At 37.2% G+C, this 18,703-nt stretch overlaps 1 protein-coding gene across 34 annotated transcripts in view; it reads left to right on the forward strand.

Annotated features, from left to right (window-relative positions):
• The window catches only part of DST (dystonin), a 288,534-nt gene that overhangs the window by 188,414 nt on the left and 81,417 nt on the right, over window positions 1-18,703 (forward strand). For all 34 annotated transcript variants that reach the window (XM_071741656.1, XM_071741664.1, XM_071741658.1 and 31 more), the window contains 13 exons: window positions 756-989; window positions 1,260-1,541; window positions 3,272-3,817; window positions 5,940-6,116; window positions 8,787-8,910; window positions 10,709-10,917; window positions 11,184-11,501; window positions 11,685-11,851; window positions 12,400-12,556; window positions 12,830-12,956; window positions 15,480-15,542; window positions 16,560-16,795; window positions 18,444-18,573. In XM_071741656.1, coding sequence (XP_071597757.1) covers window positions 756-989; window positions 1,260-1,541; window positions 3,272-3,817; window positions 5,940-6,116; window positions 8,787-8,910; window positions 10,709-10,917; window positions 11,184-11,501; window positions 11,685-11,851; window positions 12,400-12,556; window positions 12,830-12,956; window positions 15,480-15,542; window positions 16,560-16,795; window positions 18,444-18,573 — 2,770 coding nt within the window. The remainder of the gene's footprint in view (window positions 1-755; window positions 990-1,259; window positions 1,542-3,271; window positions 3,818-5,939; window positions 6,117-8,786; window positions 8,911-10,708; window positions 10,918-11,183; window positions 11,502-11,684; window positions 11,852-12,399; window positions 12,557-12,829; window positions 12,957-15,479; window positions 15,543-16,559; window positions 16,796-18,443; window positions 18,574-18,703) is intronic.

Genomic DNA, 18,703 nt, shown 5'->3' on the forward strand with positions numbered 1-18,703 from the left:
AGTAACTGAGTAAATGTGTTCATCACAATAATTATTTGTATAATTGAATCTCACCTCAGATAACTGGGAGGTAGATGTTTTTATCTATCTTAGGACAGATATCATAGGACTAGGCAAACTGCTTTGGATAAACTGAAACTAGATAGCTGTCCTTTATGGAATTTAATGGACTTCAACATTCTTTGGAGATTGAAGTATCACAATTAAAGAAAAACATTTTTATGGCATTCTTGTCTTGAACAAAATCAAGAAATACAGGAAAACTTACACCTGTGAAAGATGACTGCAACTTTCTTCCGTTCAGTCACCTTATTTTCTGCAGCTTTCAGTTAGGAATATAATGGAATAGGATTTGTCAGGAGACTTACCTTATTAACCACATTGTAGCAGATTTACTTCATCTCTTGATTTCTGAAAGATATTTCCTTCTCCATACATGCAAATACAACAGCTGAGCTGCTGGGAAAAAGTAGCCTCAGTCTGAATAGGAGTGTAAATCAACAGATTTGCAATTTAAAACAAACAAACAAACAATCAAACTAATTAAGCTGCAGCAACTTTGTCAGTTGCTGAATTGATTTTGTTTTTTTAATAATCCTATCTGCAATTTAGTAATGTGTCATGTACTTCTGCAGATTAAAAAGGACCAGTGTGGTGCTTACCCATAGAACAGAGATAATTCCAATGAATTCAATTGGGAAGATCTGGTGAATAATTTACTGACTCCTATTTGCTCTTTTTTTTTTCCTCAAAAGGAGATACAGAAAGATATGAGACTGAGTGCCCAGACACTGGCAGAGATTGTGAAAAACACTGAAACCTTCTTGAAAGAGAATGGACAAAAGTTGTCACAAGAAGACAAGACTGTTCTTGAACAGAAGCTGAATGAAGCTAAGACAAAGTGTCTGCTCCTTAGCCAGAAGGCAGAAGAGTCCAAAAAAGAACTTGATAAAGCTATGACAACAGCAATTAAGCAGGAAACAGAAAAGGTGTTTAGCCAACAATTTCATACATTTGTTCAAACTTTTTACATGTCTTACAGGATTAGTCTTGCAACTTGTCATTGGTATACTGTGGAGAGATTAAAATAATATTTCACTTAGGTGACTAATAAACTGTTTGCTGGTTTATTTTTATAAAATGAACAGCAACATATATGTCAACCAAAAATTTAATGTACTGTAAATGTTTTGTGTTCTGTGTGTGTTCTTAGTGTGTAAAGAAGATTTCTGAACTGTAACTTTGAAATTTCAATGTAGGTTGCAGCCATAGAACAGCTGGAAGAAAGTAAAAATACTATAGAAAATCTCTTGGATTGGTTATCAAATGTGGATAAAGAAGCAGAGCATGGCAGGAAATTTAAGCAAGCAATAGAACAAAATGGAACACACTTTGAAGATGGAGATGTGAAGGCTTTGGAAGGAGATGAGGATGATGTCAATGGTAATCTGCTGGAAATTCAGCAAGACATTGAAACTCAAGTGGATGGATTTATAAAATGCACAGATGATAATCTGAACCAGCAGTATCAGAGAGTCAAGGTACTGTTACTGGGTTTATTCAGCATTTAGGTGCTAAGAGTGTCAGTCTATATTCATCCTGGGTGAATTCTGTGATCCTTTCTGTGACAGATTTTGGAACAGGCTGTAGAAAATAAGTGGTAGACTAAGTTATTGGTGGGAATTTCAGTAGTTAGAACATATTGCAAATTTGTCCCTTTTTTGGTTGTTACTAACATTATTGCCTGCATAATAAGAATAAGGGCATATTCTACAAGGTAAATGTTAAGAATCCTTATGGTGAGTCTATTCTTCATTTCTGTAATGAGAAATTAGAACAGATAAAGTGCAAAAAGAAGCAACACAAATTCATACCCTTCATGTGACTTTTTCAAAAATCTTTGTAGCAGCTAAATGATTCAGTCCCCTGCAGCTCCCTTTGAATAGTTGATTACCAAGAGGTGCAAAAAATATTTTGCTGAAATTGCAGTGTTCATTCCCTATAACTTCTAGAATGCAGGCAAAGCACTACTTGAAGGCTTTAGAAAGATGAATTACATAAAACCACAGCACAGCATTTTAACAATAGATTCTCCTAGTAAAGATAATGGAAAGCTTTTAAAATTATAAGAGCTAAGTTTTATGATTTTTGTTGACTTACAGCTGAGCAACCAATAACTATTAGGAGTGTTTTATGGACACGTTGATCAAAATGATTGTGCTGATAGCTAATACTATTTTGGATTTCCTCTCTTATTAAAAAAACCCAAAAAGAAAATGAAAACATAGAAGCGTTTTGTGTACATAATATTTTTACTTCCACTTTTTGACAGTTCTTTTTAGCATCTAGTGCCTACAGGATAATTGCCCACTGTGCTCATGGAAGACAAGCATACCAGCCTGTTTTACATAGGTATTTTACTTAGGAATACAGAACCTTAAAGGAGATGAATGTTTTCGAAATATGGTTTTTATTTGGCATACATGTCTAGTTCTTATGACTTAACTGTTTTTTAATGAGATTGAAACAATTTACATGCACAGAATGTGTCTCAGTTCCTAAAGTCAAATGGACCTGCTTTATGACCAAGTATATTTGATAGTCATCACTGCTCTTGAAGTTGAAAAATTAAATTTAAAAATGGGGTAATAAGAAAGTATCTGTATTCTTTTTAATGTTTGATGCTTTCAGTCCTTTTGGTCTGTTTGTGTGAAATGGTAGCTACAATATATGTAACAGGAAATGGAGCAGTCTTGACTTGTAAACTCACTTATGTTTAAAGACTTTACTTGATAAATCCTATTTTAAGACAGACAATTAGGAAAATTTTGGTTACAGTAAGCATGCTGCCCTAAGTGTTAAGTAGTAACAAAATACTTATTACTAGGAAAAAAATTTAGAGATTGATAATGTCTTATTTCACCATCAAGTTGTCTTTTAGAAAGCACAAGGAGAAGTGTTTGTGTGCTATAAGTATATCCCAGTATTTCAGAGTTCCAGTGATATTTGAAGACTCCCATATCTGGCTAGAATTACCATTGGGTGTTATGTAAAGTTTTGAAACTCCACAGAAATATGATGACCACAAGTCACACTTTCATTTAAATTATTGCCAAATGTTTTTTAAAAAATGAAATGAAAATTAGAAAAACTTTTTGCAATTTTGGTGGACTTTGTTCTACTTGTCATTTCTAAGCAGAATTCAGCAGAGATTTCAAGACAGTAATGGTCTGAAGGAAAGGTGTTGGTCATACTTTATTTTTCTTTGTAGGCTCAACATGAGAAAATTATTTCACAGCAGCAGGCTGTCATTATAGCAACCCAGTCTGCTCAGGCACTGCTTGAGAAACAAGGACACTACCTGTCTCCTGAAGAAAAAGACAAGATGCAAAGGAACATGAAGGAGCTTAAGGCTCAGTATGAGACTGCTTTAGCTGAATCTGAACGGAAAATGAAGTTGACCCATTCTCTAAGAGAAGAGCTTGAGAAATTTGATGCAGATTATAGTGAATTTGAAACCTGGATGCAGCAGGCAGAACAAGAACTCGACAATTTGGAGGCAGGTGCTTCTGACTTCAATGGTATTATGGTCAAACTGAAAAGGCAGAAGAGTTTTTCAGAAGATGTTATATCTCACAAAGGTGATTTACGGTACATTACAATTTCTGGACAAAGAGTTTTAGATGCTGCAAGATCATGTAGCAAAAGAGATGGTGTGAAGGTCGACAAAGATGGTATTGATACTTCGGCTACATATGCTGAAGTGCAAAATAAACTGGACAGTGCTTCAGATCGTTTCAAATCTCTCTATACTAAGGTGAGTTTTATTTATACTTGCTCAGAAAGACTACTATGATTGATTTGGTAGTTTGTATAAAAAGGGATTAGCTTAATTATGTGCCAGACTGTTTAAGGTCTGAATGATTGAAATTTTCTACTTTGCATTACAAGGGGTAAATCAGACCAGATTCCTGAATTGTTCTTTCCAGCCTTAAGCAGAATCTTTGAGTTAGTGACTGCACAGTATACCTCAGTAACACTTAGCTCTTATTTACATGGCTTCTTACTAATACAATTAGTATAAAAAGAGAGAGAGACTATGCCAAGATTAATATTCAAAATTTCGGTTTGGTTTGTATCCAAAAATTTTGTCCCAATATCAGCATTATGGTTTGTCCTAATGTGACCTTTGTTGTCAGCACAAGGCGTGCAAGAAAGTACTGATTGGAGGACAGCAATTCTTTTCCACTACTCTGACAAATAACTGTTTTATTCTTAAGAATCTGAGATTAGTCTCTCAACTAATGAGAAACTATAAGTGCAGAATTCTCTGTGTACCTTAGAGAGGGAAGACAATCCAGATCTCTGTGACAGGTTCACAGTTGTAATCTGTCTGGTAGAATGAGACGAACATCACCAACTGGTCTCACATACCTATTCTCCATCTGGTTTTGAAACAACATATTGTTGTTCAGTATTGGTAGTATTCTGAAACTGTAAACTTAGGAATTAATGATTAATTGAACCATTTAAGAGACTGTCTGTGTTTTGACTGCAATTTCATGATTTTCCAAGATCATAGGTTCAGACTCCTTAGTAGAGCTTGAGTCTCCACTGGCTCAGTGTTGGGCTGCAGCAGTTGTCATCTATGACCATTTTCATGTCTCTACGGTTTTCTTGCTCAGAAACATAAATTCTGTAATGTTGAGGATTTGATAGAAATGTAAACTGTTGAACAATTTGTGAAGAAGGCTCTCTCTCTGCAGAGGCTCATTTTCCTAATTACTTGAACAGTGAAACAGTTGGTTTATTGGATTAGTTTGAGAGTTAACATAAAGATTTAATTGCAGAAATTTTTAGAGGGCTTATTTTCATACACATAAAAGTTCTGTGCTAGCAGCTTGATTTGTGGTCTCAGATTAGTCAACATGCCAAATCCTGTCCTTTCCATATATACATTCAGCACAGGCATGGTAATAGGCATGCTTTAAATACTTGAACATAAATGTGTAGAGCAAAGCCAACACAAAGTAAACTTTTCTTATTAAATTGAATCTTGTTAAAAACTTGAAGGAGAGACCTTTAAAAAATGAGATTTCCCAGAATTTGTGAGCTGTTCCAAGTTGTAAATGGGTTTTTAGTAACTGTTTTGCCTATTGTAAAAGCTTCTTGACTTTAATGAATCAAGAATGCTTTTATTTTAATAAAAATAATATAAAATATAATATAAAGAATAAAAATTTATTTTATTTTTTAAAATAAATGCTTTTATTTTTGTATTTGCACACGCACAAAGGAGTTTATAGGCTTCTATATGAAGAATCAAAGTAAATTCTTAGTTAACTGGGTAGGTAAATGAATACATTCTAATTTTGCCCACCAGGTGGAGATGAAGTACCAAATGTAAATATAAAAATATGGTACATGGGAGGTTCAAAATACATTTTAAAATAACTGTTTATAAATGGTATGACTTCATATAATCAGATTTTGCATGTGAAATCATTTCCCAGAAGACTGAAATAGTACCACTGACTTTTTAATGTGATTATTTGTTGTATGCATTTCAGGCTATGCTAAAATACAGGACTAATGAGATCTTACTCAGATGACATCCTTGATTAACCAGACCAAAGCATTTGTGTCATACCAAGCCATAATACTTAGGACTTGCTATGCAAACAAATCATTTATGAAAGCAATACTCTGCTGTTCTGTGTTTTAATGATTTAAAAAAAAAAAAAATCCAGCTTCCACTGGCTGCATTTATAGTGTCAGAGTGCTGATAAAGAATCTTTACGTTGATGAATCAAAGAGTACTCCTAAAGCTTTTCCTTTTGTAGTATTTTGGGAGGGAAAGTATGACTTTGAGATTGGTGTGCAATGCAGCACACAGTTTAATGTCTGGGTGTTTGATTGTGTGTTTTCTACTCTTTTAGTGTAGCGTACTTGGAAATAATCTTAAGGACCTGGTAGATAAATACCAGCATTATGAAGATGCCTCATCTGGACTTCTGTCAGGTCTCCACGCCTCTGAAATAGCTGTGAACAAACAACTGTCAGAGCCAATTGCAGTGGATCCCAAAAATCTCCAAAGACAACTAGAAGAAACCAAGGTAAAATGCTTTAAAAAGCAGAAGTATCTGTGTTCGAAAAGGGACTGCTTTTTGTCTGAAAACCCAGATCATCTAATGTAATCCAAGTGGCTGCGAGCTAAATTCTTGCCTTACACCTGGGTATACAACTTGTATAGTTCTCAAATTCAGCTTTCCAAAGTGTTATCTGAAAAGTACTAGGAGGGAAAAAAAAAAGGGGGTGGGGGGGGGAGAGAGGACAAACCAAGTTGCCCTTAGCAGTGGTGAAAGCAAGATGTGTTTTCCTATCACTTAGCAAATGATAGGATGAAATGTGGAAAGTTTTGAACGAAGAAGGGATTTAGTGATTACAGTTGGCTGTCAGAGTAGGACTGGGGACTTAAGCTCCTGATAGAGAAGACCATTTGAAGTCTGTTGTCTGTGATTCTTGCTTTTTTCTGTTCACATTTTGTGTTCTGCATTATGGGATGAATCATACTGGGTAAGCAGGGTGATGTGACCAGGCTGTTTGCCTGCTTCTGTTCTGCCCAGTACTGTGTGCCCTGCAGAGAGTGAATACAGCATCATTTGTGTTGCACAAATAAACAGTATTTTGTTTTTTTCTCACACCTCCAAGAGAGTTATTCACTGTATGTAAACCTTAAGAGAGCAAGGCATGTTAGCAATGGAGCTTATAAAGGCAAAACTCTGGTTAGTTTAAGGTGAATTGTATAAAGTTTCATACAGTCTGTAGTCTTTGAACTAACTTACATTTTCATAAACATATTCAATCATATACACTAAAATGCAAGATTATTTATTTTTCAGTGAGCAAGGCTATTTGGTCAGGCATTTCCTTGTGGTTTTGTCTGCACTATGGGAATATCTGTGCAGGTCTGATACATTTGCTATTGATAAGTGATAGCCACTGGCTCTTGGAAAGTGCATGCTTTAACCATTCCCCCTACATCAGACTAAGCAGTAGTATCTTTACCACATCTTTATCTTTCATATCTGCCAGTGGAATGGTCCAACACTTTGTTGCATGAGACATCAGAGGGGACAAATCACACATTGTAAGACAACCAAATTAATACTGCACATTTTGAACTCTTAACAGTTTAACAGTGCAACAATTTAGATACAACTGTGCTTCCAAGTGGTAGGAAAGTAGGAAAAACACCAATTACAATTTGAAGCTCCATTTAAACTTTTTGTTCCTTATGCCAAAACGAATTATATCCTGTATAATGCCAATTTTCATGGAAGTAATACAAAAGGAGTGAGTACTGCGGTTCTTTTATGAAACTCCTACATGGATTACTTCCCACACAAAAGAGGACTCAATGAATATGAGCCGGGAAGAAGGGAGAGGGTACAAAGTGTCAAAAATTCAAAAGAAGAGAAAAAACAGGAGGCTGAAGAGAGAAAACCAATTAATGAAAGCAAAACAAAGAGTATTTCTGAAGAAGTCAGGTGTTGCAAGTTAAAGCTGTCCCTTGTAGGCAACACATGCAGCTGATAATCCAGCTAGACACAGACCTTGGCAGCATGGTGGGGTCTAATCTTTTTAAGGGGATTAACTGTTCTTCAGCATATTCTTCAGTGCCTCTGGCATCAGTTTGCTTGCTTGCTTACTTGCTTCTGTCAGCAAGTAAGGTTTTCTGATATGTCCTTTTTCTTTTTTTTTTTTTTTCGTTTGGTTGGTTGTTTTTTTGCACAACTACAGTATATTTCCCTAGCATAAAGAAAACCCCTTTTGAGGTCTATCCAAGTTGTATTGTGTCATGTGGGTCAGTAACACATCTACAACATTCTGGCCAAAATGCTGTACACTTGTGCTCTGGATTCTAGTGCTGAATGCACTGATATGATTTCTTTGTCCTGTCAGGGCAGATAGGATTGCCTTTTGAATCATATGTTCATCAAGTTAGTTTGTATCAAAAAATAAATGAGAAAGCCCTTCATTTTGTACTTGTATAAGGTTCAAGTGACTCAAGGCAAACATACATCATATATACACTGCCACAGAAGCCTGAAATAATTTAAAGACTGGTCACTTTAAAGTATTTTTATGTACTGGAGAGGGGAAGCTGCTTTGGGAAATTGCTACAGCCTTCCTATCTTTCTCTGTTGATTCTGGAGGAAGCCAGGGCTGGGCTGGTGTTCCTTGGATAGATGGATAAACCTAGTCAAAATTCTGTGACCCTGGCTTCAGGAGGTTTGTAAACTGAGAAGATGATCATCTAGTTTTAAACTTTTCTTGTTTACACTATAGTATCAGCCTGATCCTTTGTCTGGTGGTAAATGTGTAACTACTGCTGATGACTGCATGGTTTTCCTTCTGAATTTTTTCTCCTGATTTTTTTTTTGATGCTGAGTTAAAAAAGATGTTTATTTTTCTTTTGTATCCTATATGAGTCTGCAGAAGTCATCTTTATAAACAATTAATCAATAGACACATTTTGAAGTTACATGCAAAAATCAGTTGAGCCAGAGAAGTATTGTAAAACAGCAGATAAAAAAGATGGTGAACAAGTTAAAAAAAGGGCCAGAAGGTCAAAAGCACTCAAAGCCACTGGTGAAGATTTTTTTAAGGAGAAATCAGAAGTTGAGTTAGTTTATTCCCAGCGCTAAGTTTAGGTTGTATGGACTACCTCAAGATTTGCATATCTGTTGAAAAGTTTAACTAATAATTGTGGGATTTTACAGGTTCTTCAGGGACAAGTGTCTAACCACCAAATTGCTGTAGAAAAACTGAAAAAAGCTGCTGAAGTGCTATTGGATACAAGGGGAGAGTTGACACCAGACAAAGATGAGATTAAGAAAACACTGGGTAAAATTTTTACATTTATTGGTATTTCTTTTATCAGTTCTGTTTGCATGCAGGTACTGGAAGAGACAAAATACAGAGTTTCCACATTCTTGTGTCACTGGTCAGTTCCATGTTTTGTTGAGTCATAAGCTTAAAAGATGTAATTTTTTAAAATTTTTTTTTTTTACCTTTTTTTTTTTTTCCAGAAATGGGGATTACATTTAATTCCTATGTTATGGATGGATGTGCCACACAGAGTTAGTGATTTGTGTAGGATCATAAATTCTCCAGAGCAGAGGAGCTTGTTCAGACTCCAGCTATCTGTTTGCAAGTAATTACTTGAAGTTTGATTAGCCAAGGAGTTATTTTCTTCTGACTTCAAGAAACTGTGAGGGGGTTAACCTTGGCTGGCTGCCCACCCGACTTCTCTCATTCCCCTTGCCCAACAGGATTGGGGGTAGGGAATAAGAAAAGCCCATGGGCTGATAAAAAGACAGGGAGATCACGTACCATTTATTGTCATGGGCAAAACAGACTTGAGTTAGGGAAAACAAAATTTAATTTATTGCTAAGTAGAATAGGTTTCAATAGCAAGAAACAAATACAAATTAAAGCAACACCTTCCTCTAACCCTGCTCTTTTTACCTGGCTTACCATCACTCCTTCCTTCCCACCTCCTCCCTGCCAAACAGGGCAGGGTGGATGAGGAATAGGTGGTTGCAGTCAGTCCATAACAGCTCCTCTCTCCTGCTGCTTCCTTCTTACACTTTTTCCCTTCCCTTGCACACATTGTCTCCATGGGCTGAAATCTTTCAGCATAATCTTACTCCAGTTTGGGCTCTCTACTGGCTTCAGTTCCTTCAGGAAATCCCTACCTCCTCCAGCATGGGGTCTTCCATGTGCTGCAGTGTGCTCATCTGCTCTTAGCGTTGGCTTTCACCAGGCTTCAGGCAAAGATGTGCTCCAGTGCCTGAACATCTTCCTCCCCTTTCTTATTTGACCTTGATGTCTTCAGGGCTGTTTTTCACACTTCCTTTTCCCTTGCTACTCAGTCTCAGGCATCATTTTTCCATTTCCTAAATACATATTCTCAAAGGCACCAAGCAGCCTGGCCAAGGAGCTCAGCTGTGCCCTGTTGTGGATCAGTTGGACTCTGCTGGAACCATTTGTGTCTTCCATGGCACAAGCCCTAGTCCAGATGCCAAAAACCTTCTCACAACCTGTCAGTTGTGAGAAGCAGCACAGCATAATGTTGAGCACTCTTTGAAGACTCTGTGTGTGTCACATACCTACCTTGTACCAGAATCCCAGAAGTAACTTGCAAAGTTACAGAAGATCTATGGGCTTGTCTCTTTTGAGTCAGTGATGAAACCCTGTGGCAGATACACAGAACCTATAACTTTCAGAGCCTTATCCCAGAAGTGTTGAAGGTCTATCTAAGAACCATCTGGAAGAACCTTTTGGCTTTAACAACAACATAATAGACAGTTATAGAAGACCTGTCTTAATATTCTGGTGTTTTATTTCTTGGGAACAGTCAACAGCTGTCATAAAATAGAGCTGCATGGGAACAAGCTTCTAGAAGCTGGGGAGCACAGCTGTAACCTGCTCCCTCATTTCCCTTGCCCTATGGGATTTTTTTTCTCTATCTGGAGTTTTTGATCTTTGGGTGTGTGTTTTTACTGAATTAAGCTGATGGTTTTGATTCGTTTTAATGTAGGCAATTTTTGGCTCACTTTACCAAGTGAGAACTGGTAAAATGATTTGAAAACTTAGTTTGGCTAAAGGAAAAACTTGAAATATATTTTCTCTTTGTCAGATGATATTGTGGAGAGGTATGACAATTTATCCAAGTCTGTGAATGAAAGGAATGAGAAGCTCCAAGTAACCCTGACACGATCGCTAAGTGTGCAGGATGGGTTGGATGAAATGCTGGATTGGATGGAAGGAGTTGAAAAGAGCCTGGAAGAACAAGATCAAGTGCCTTTGAATTCTGCTGCTATTCAGGATATTATTAGTAAAAGCATTGTAAGTAACATCTGAAAGAAGAAACATTTGTTTGGTAATTCAGATTGCAAGAAAGGATTGAAATCTTTAGTTTGGCACCTTTACTGGATTCAAAATACTTAATAAAGAGGATGATAGTAGTAAAACTGCACATTAGGATTTTTGTAGCTGAAATAGATTTACACTGGTGGTCTGGCTGTACTGATTTGTCTCTTCCCATGGTGGACCAGTTTCCTATCTTAAAAGTTTAGCTGTGAGCAATACAAAGTGGTTCTTTCTTGTTTCAGATGCTAGAACAAGACATTGCAGGTCGTCAAAGCAGTATAAACACTATGAATGAAAAAGTGAAGAAATTCACAGAAACAGCAGATCCATCCACTGCGTCCACACTGAAAGCTAAAATGAGTGAACTTGCAGGACGGTTTTCTGAAGCAAGTAACAAGCATAAGGAGAAGCTGATGAAAATGGAGGAGTTGAAAACTAAAGTGGAGTTATTTGAAGGTCTGTCAGAAAAACTTCAGTCATTTCTTGATGAGAAAAACCAGGCACTCAGTGAAACAGAGGCACTGAGAAAGGATGTTAGTGAAGTGTCTCAATACATGCAGGTACTGTACCATTCCATTTGCATATATTGGGCATTTCTAGTCTAACTCATCCAAGTGATTGTACAGTAAATAAGGCATGCTTGTTTCCCAGCTTAGCTAAAAGTGGGTGGTTAGCTAAAATAAACTTAATTTTGAAAAAGTGATTAGAAAATCTAATACAAAGAATGTAATTCTGTTTTGCAGGAAGCCAGTGTAGAATTGGCACAACATAAGAAAGATCTGGAAATTTTGCAGCAGCTTCTTGAAGAACTTTCATTCTATGCTCTTCCTGGAGATAAAGCATTGGTATTAGAAAAAGTAAATGCTTTGTCAAAGAAATTCAGAGAGGTTGAGGAGACTGTAAAGGAAAAGTAAGTAAAATAATTAAAGTGGTTCCACCTTGGCTAATAATACAGTCTGAATGTAGTGATGACTGCTATCTCTTGCATGCAGTCTCAATGGACTTCAGTTAACCACAGACTACAGAGTTTTTTATTAAAAAAAAAAGGAGGGGATTTCTATTTGAAAAAGACTCTGTGGTTAGTCTGTCTGGTTCAATAGCTTTATCATTGGCTGTAAAGGCAAGTAACTATTTTCAGATTCTGTTATATAGTCCTCTCAGTTCTAACTAAATCCTACTTCTTCCCTTCTCTCAAAGAATATAAATTGCTGCTTGTAAATTCCACTATTTGGAACTAGGCTGCAAAATAAAACTGAAGAAATTATTAGAGCTTCCATATAAGTTACCTGCACAACAAGACTAGATTCTCCACATTCTGCTCATATCCACAAAATTAGGTTTTTTGACTTTTTGAATTTAAGAATAGCAATATCAGATTTATAATGTCAATTGCTTTAATTATCGGAAGGAATACCAACATTCAGCTCTCAATTTCTTATTTTGTCTTTAATTGTTCAGAGAAGAGGATGTATCATCTTGTCAGAAACAAATGGATACTTTTGAGCTCCTTGTGGAATCATTAAGGAAATGGATAAAAGAGACAACAGAACGAATTCCAGCAGCACAACCCTCTCTGAATACAGAGGAGTTAAAGAAACCTTTGGAAGATACATTGGTAAGACATTGTTGATACGAAGTGAAATATGGCTGAAGGAAGTAGGGCATCTATTATTAACATGAAAAGTATTAGACTTAAGGGCTAAGCAGTTGCAGTAATGGGGACTAGGGAGCTTGCAGTCTTCATTTATATTCCTATTTCCTTTGCATGTTTGGATATACTGCAGGGGATTCCCAAGTAGCAAGGTTGTTCCTTTCTCTACACTAAATCTAAACCTTTTAAGTCTGAAATCTGTAAAGTGATGAATAAATGACTATTTTTCTTAACCAGAATTTAAAAGATGAATGGACATTAAAAGCACCTGAACTGCAGAAAATGAATAGCAGAGGAACATTGCTGTGTAATCTAATTACTGCTGTGACTTCTCCTGCCAAACTGAGAGCAGTTACAAAATCAGGTATGCATTTGTATAAGCAGGTAAGCCTACCATTTCTGGAGTATTGAAAACCTTTGAGCCAAAATTAAAATATTTCAGCCTTTGATTAGTTTTCAGAACATTATGGCTTGTGAGAAGTCAGATACCTCTGTCTGTTCTGACCATCGTTTGCTGTGACTATCACTGCAACTGTCTAACTGCTGTTGTAATTCTTCACACATTCTGATTGCTTCCTACTGCCAAAATAGCATAAAAGCTCTTTGGTGTGAATGATTAGCAGGTCCTAAAGCTGTTAACTAGAGTGCGCAGTTCCCAGAAACTGAAAAAAAGTGAACAGTATCAGAGTTGCCTTCACTTCATGTCAGAAAATTTCTGATGATGAGAAACTGGCTTACTCTGATTGGTGTTTAGGGCTTAATATATCCACCAAGTCTGCAAGTAGGAAAAATACAAACTGCTTTTGCAAACACTGACTTACCTGCACACCTTTGCTGCTGCAGTGAGACCTCTTTCATGGCCACAAGGCTATTCTGTGGCATGCCAACCGAACACATAAAGGTTTACAGCACCATAATGTTTTTGTTAGAAGTGTGATGAGGACATGGTTTATCTAAAAGGTGAGGATATGTGAACCTTCTCATCCCAATATGGTAGTGTACTAATGCTAGTCAACATTTTAGTTGAAGCAACAGCACAGAAGGAACTCAATTCCATATCTCAACGTGACTTTTCTGGGCCAAAGTGTGTGTCCAGTCTGTAGCTTCAGCTAAATCCTTTTTACTGGTAATCTGATTTTAAAGACAGCAAGTCTATTTCCATGAGTTTCTGTGCTCTAGTGTTTAAATGGTAAGTTGTTTTACAGAAACCAGTAATTCTGCTAAGTATCATTCAAGCCATAGTTCAAGGCATGTGGTACCAAGGGTGTTTTAATGGCCATAAGCACATTTTCAGTCAATTCTGAAATGTATTTCCAGATCTAATAAGTTCAAATGTGTTGACCTTCATTGGTCATGTGCAAAAGATGGGGAGGATGGAGTCTGCCAGAAGGTACCTACTTGACAAGAGCAGAGCACTTTGTTTTTCAGCTGCCTCTGCTTCAATTCTTGTTTGCATTTCAAATAAAAAATATTTCAAACAGCATTTTGGACCCTATATGGGAAATATAGGCTTCTTTCTGCCCTGTTCTCTACTCCTTTGCATCTAAACAGAAAAATAATTAAATAACTAGCATATGATAGCAGCTGTAATCCCCCAGACTAGTGTATTCACCCTCCTAAACAAGAGCTGTACTGTGTATCACTTAATCACAGTTATAAATACCAGAGTCCAGCTAATAGGCCATGAAGATTTACAAGGCTCTGGCTGGGGCCTGTGACTTCTCTTATCTGGTTTATTTTCTCTTGCCATCCTCCAGCTGCCACTAATGTGGTCCTCCCTGTCCAGCTGGTACTGTGGGGCGGATAGCCTTTTCCAAGGCAACTGTTAATCTTTCTCTGCTAATTGCTCATCTGGGAATACATATGTGTGAGAGAGCTGAAAGGGATTCTCTGTGCAGTACTCTGTGGTTTGACTGTGTGCTCCAGCACTGTGGTCTGATAGTGTTTTACAAAGCCCATGCAGCCCTGGTTCCAGAAGCTTTGAAATTAAGTTAAATTAGTAGGGGTGCCTGGGTGAGTGGCTGCCTCTGAATGACAGCAGGGACTCCACATTGCACTCCCTGTCATGGAGCACATCCTCAAGTCTTGCTTGTGACAAGATAGGGAGGGATTTATCCAGTTGGTTCAAGAGCTTTTTGTGTAGAGGTAAGGTGCTGCATAGTCATAGAATCATTTAGGTTAGAAAAGACCCTTAAGATCACTGAGTCCAGCTGTTAACCTGGCATCACCAAGTCTACCACTAAACCATGTCCCTAACACCACATCTTTCAAATCCCTTTAGGGATGGTGACTTAGAACTTCCTAGATGGGTAAAGGTATCCTCAGTAAGCAGTGGCTTTCGTTGTAGTGTCTGCAATGACCACTTTGGTCTTCTTTGCTGTTTTATAAGTGTTCTCCTCAGAGTCTCAGGCATGGCTGGGGAAAACCAGTTCTCAGTAGGCAGTAGGGAACGAGCTCCTTTTGGGGAGAGGAAGGCAATGATGTTGGCTGTATGGATGTGAGTAGGCCTCACAACTGGGGCATAGACCTTTGTCCACTATACTTGCTTATTTAGTGTAGTATTGTGAGAGGTAGGACTGCTTACACATCATGCATACATGCATATTTATATATACATCCACATGCACACCCACCTGCTATGCATATGTTGTGTTTCTGTGATACCACTTATGGCACTATCTGTCTGGAGCAGCTTAAAACGTAAAACAACCTAAAAAATACATAGTGCAGTTAAAGTATTTGCTGTAGCAGGGTTAGCATTGAGATATTTCTTTAATGTTATAATGAGAGCTCTGTATCATGTTGTTTTGAAGAGGAAATGCAGTGCTGGGTATTTGGTGGGAAAAGGCCCAGATCAGTGTGGGACTTGGTCTTTCTTGATCCACAGGTGGCACAATGTTGAATGGTGAGGGAGGAGCTCCAGGAACACAGGATTTCCTAAAAAATAAAGGTCAGTAAAAATTTTATGATGTTTTAAAGAAATGCACTTACCAATTACTGTTAAATATGTAAGTATTTTTAAAATTTTATATATAAATCTGCTTGTAGCAGTCACTACTCAACTGAACTTTCACATCACTATCACATAAGGAAACTATATTGACTAGGACATGATACGAAAATTATCTGTAAAAATACCTATCTCAAATATTTTCACTGAAGACAGATCAAATCTGGCTGCGTATTCTGATTCAATATGTGCTTCTATAAATGTATACAGGGATAACTATTTCAATATGATGTGGCTTTTGAGAAAATTCTAGAGTGAGTATGTAGTTTGAAACTTTTTAATGCTCGCCAGTGTTCACAACACACACATACACAATCTACACAAACATGCATATACAAAGATACCCATTTCCCACAGGTTTATATCACTTTATGTGGCCAACCTATTTACAGACACAAAGAAACTTCCATAGGCATTTTATATGTGCTTATGGATCACCACTTACCTCATCCCCAGTCAGCACTGTCTGTTTTCTTAACCGACAGTCTTCTTAGTACACAGTGTGCCTGCTGTGCTCTCAATGATAGAATAAATTTATTATGGTACATGAATGTGAGCAAAATATTATTGGAGTAATGTTAGGCTGTCATATAGTAACTGAACTGTAGTCCAGTGTGCTCAACTCTTTGTGATGGAACTGTTGCTTAAAATATTGAAATAACAATGGGCTTAAAGATTGTGAGGTATTTGCATACCTTTGTGTATTTAATTAATTGTTTCTGTCAAATAAGAAGCTCTTCCAAGTAGGAATTTATATTAAGTCATTCTGATGTAGTATTGCTGTATTTATAGTGAACTGGAAATAACTCTTAAAACGTTCTGTGACTTCTTATTTGGGTAGCTATCCACTGCTGTAACTCACTGTACTGTTTAGAAGTTCTTGAAATCAAGAACAAAAGTATTTTTTGGAGGGCTTGTATCCTCTAACAGAGTCCTTGTGCATCTCTCCTTGTACAGAACTGACAACTGTTCAACAAGCCATGTCTGATGTGAATCACAGTTATGAAGATTTGGGAGTTTTATTGAAGGAAAAGATTTCAGAATTAGAAAGTATGCTTTCAAAAATGCAGAATATTCAGGAGGAATCAACCTCAATGATGCAGTGGTTGCAAAAAATGGAAAAAACTGCATCAGATTGGGAAGCTGCTCCGACTGATAGTGAAGCTGTTAAAGCCCAAGTTGAGCAACATAAGGTATATTGTATCTTCAAAAAATACTCTTTCTTGCAGTTATTGGGCGAATGCTATTTGAAAAACTAGTATCTCAGCCTAGCTTAATGTTGCAGGGAGTATTTACTTGATCTTAGTAAGCGTGCCATTCAAGCTTAGACCAAATCTGGCAGACTGTGTCAGTGGACTAAAAGGAGCACTGTGTCAGGGAGGAGTTATGCAGGTAAGAAAATAATAATTACAGTGGCCAGTTTAAATATGTGAGGCTATATTGATTATGCAAGAAACTTTTTTGATCTCTTCAGTGGTTTGGTAATACATACTGGGTTGCTTATAAGATCTGAAGGGCTAAATCCGTCCAAAAGCTGTTTCTGCAGCTGCTGGTTCACTGACACTCCACAGACCTCCTGGTCTTTGCAGCTGCAGCAGCTTATGCCTATTCCAAGGCAATGTTTCTCTTCAGCAGCCATGTCATGCTTGTTAAGTTATATAGCTGCACAACAGTCTCCTCCCCCCTTTTAAACTGGTATGAGAAAAGCACTGAATCAGCAGTAAGCTGCTGTCCTGTTTCTGTATTGAAGACATATGCCTCTTTAGCCATGAAGGACAATATTTACACATGTAAAGGTTAATCTATAAAGGGAAATGTTATGGATAGGGAAAATTCTTTCCTTGTCTGTGATTGTGGATAAACAGAAACAGAATTTGATTCAGCTGAGGTACTTTTATATTTGGTGGGTCACCCTTAAAAATTAACGTGGAGAGCTACTAATTTTCCTCAGGCTTGAGTAACATTCATTTCCAAAACTCAGACTAAATGTGGAAGAAAACTATCTTCTTATTTGTTTAACACAGATTGTGCAAAGCTAACATGACTATCCTTCCTCCAGGATAGTGACAGGAGAGTATTCATAGGCAGAAAACTGAGCCATCCTCCTGGTGCAATTGTACCTTTAATAAAAATTCTAATTGAAGCATAGGTTTGTTCTGTATTTATTTTAATGGGTGTTGGATAATTAAAATGTGGCTCCATGGGGCAAGCTTTGTTACTTAAGAACATTCATAGAAGGGCCCTTTGCCAGGCATAAGGACTGTTCACTTCTGTCTTTAAGAACAGTATTCATTAGGAATTGTTGGGGCATCTTGGCCTCCTGCTGGGTCTGCACTTAAAGCTTTGCTGCTCTTTAGACGATAATTCTAGATGATCTTCAAAAAGCCATCTGATAGCAGCACAAGCAGCAGTGATAGCAGGACTTCCACTGAAGTAGAAGGCTACACTGCTCTCCTTTCTGTTGCTGCCAGCTGGGTTATTTCTGCTCTGAACTGTACTGTGCATTAGTCAGTATGCTTTTTCTACAAGAATGATTTCCAAGTGTGTGAGACTGTGATGGGACCTTGTGGATCTCATTTACCCAAATTCTACAGTCACTTTTTCTTATTAAACAATAATGATTATTATTAATATAGTTTAAATCTGTCAAGTTTATGTCTTCCAAAAAATTAAGCAGCAACGTATACCATTATGTAGTGTTTTGAGACTCATAGTAGAAGAGGAGAATATAAGCACTAGGTATTTAATCTTCATGCTTGGCATCTCAGTATAATGGCCTTCCAACTTTACACTTTAGCATTCTTCTTTAGTATCTTATTTGTTTATCACTTGAATTTTCAGCTTTTTGAAACAGAATTAAAGCAAAGTGCAAATAAAGTGCAGGAACTAAAGGACAAAGTGACTGAACTGTTGGAAAAGAACCCCAGCTCTCCCGAAGCACCCAAGTGGAGACAAACTTTGGATAAAATAGGTAATTATGTAAAGCTTTATTACAGCTCAGACTGATTTGGAAGTTGTTTTATTATGAGCTTTTTAATGTATTAGTAACCCCTAGTATTTTTAATATCTTGTTCCCTCCTACCCCTTAAATTCTGTGAAAA

Source organism: Heliangelus exortis, chromosome 3 (assembly GCF_036169615.1).
Source record: "Heliangelus exortis chromosome 3, bHelExo1.hap1, whole genome shotgun sequence".
Classification (NCBI taxonomy): domain Eukaryota; kingdom Metazoa; phylum Chordata; class Aves; order Apodiformes; family Trochilidae; genus Heliangelus; species Heliangelus exortis.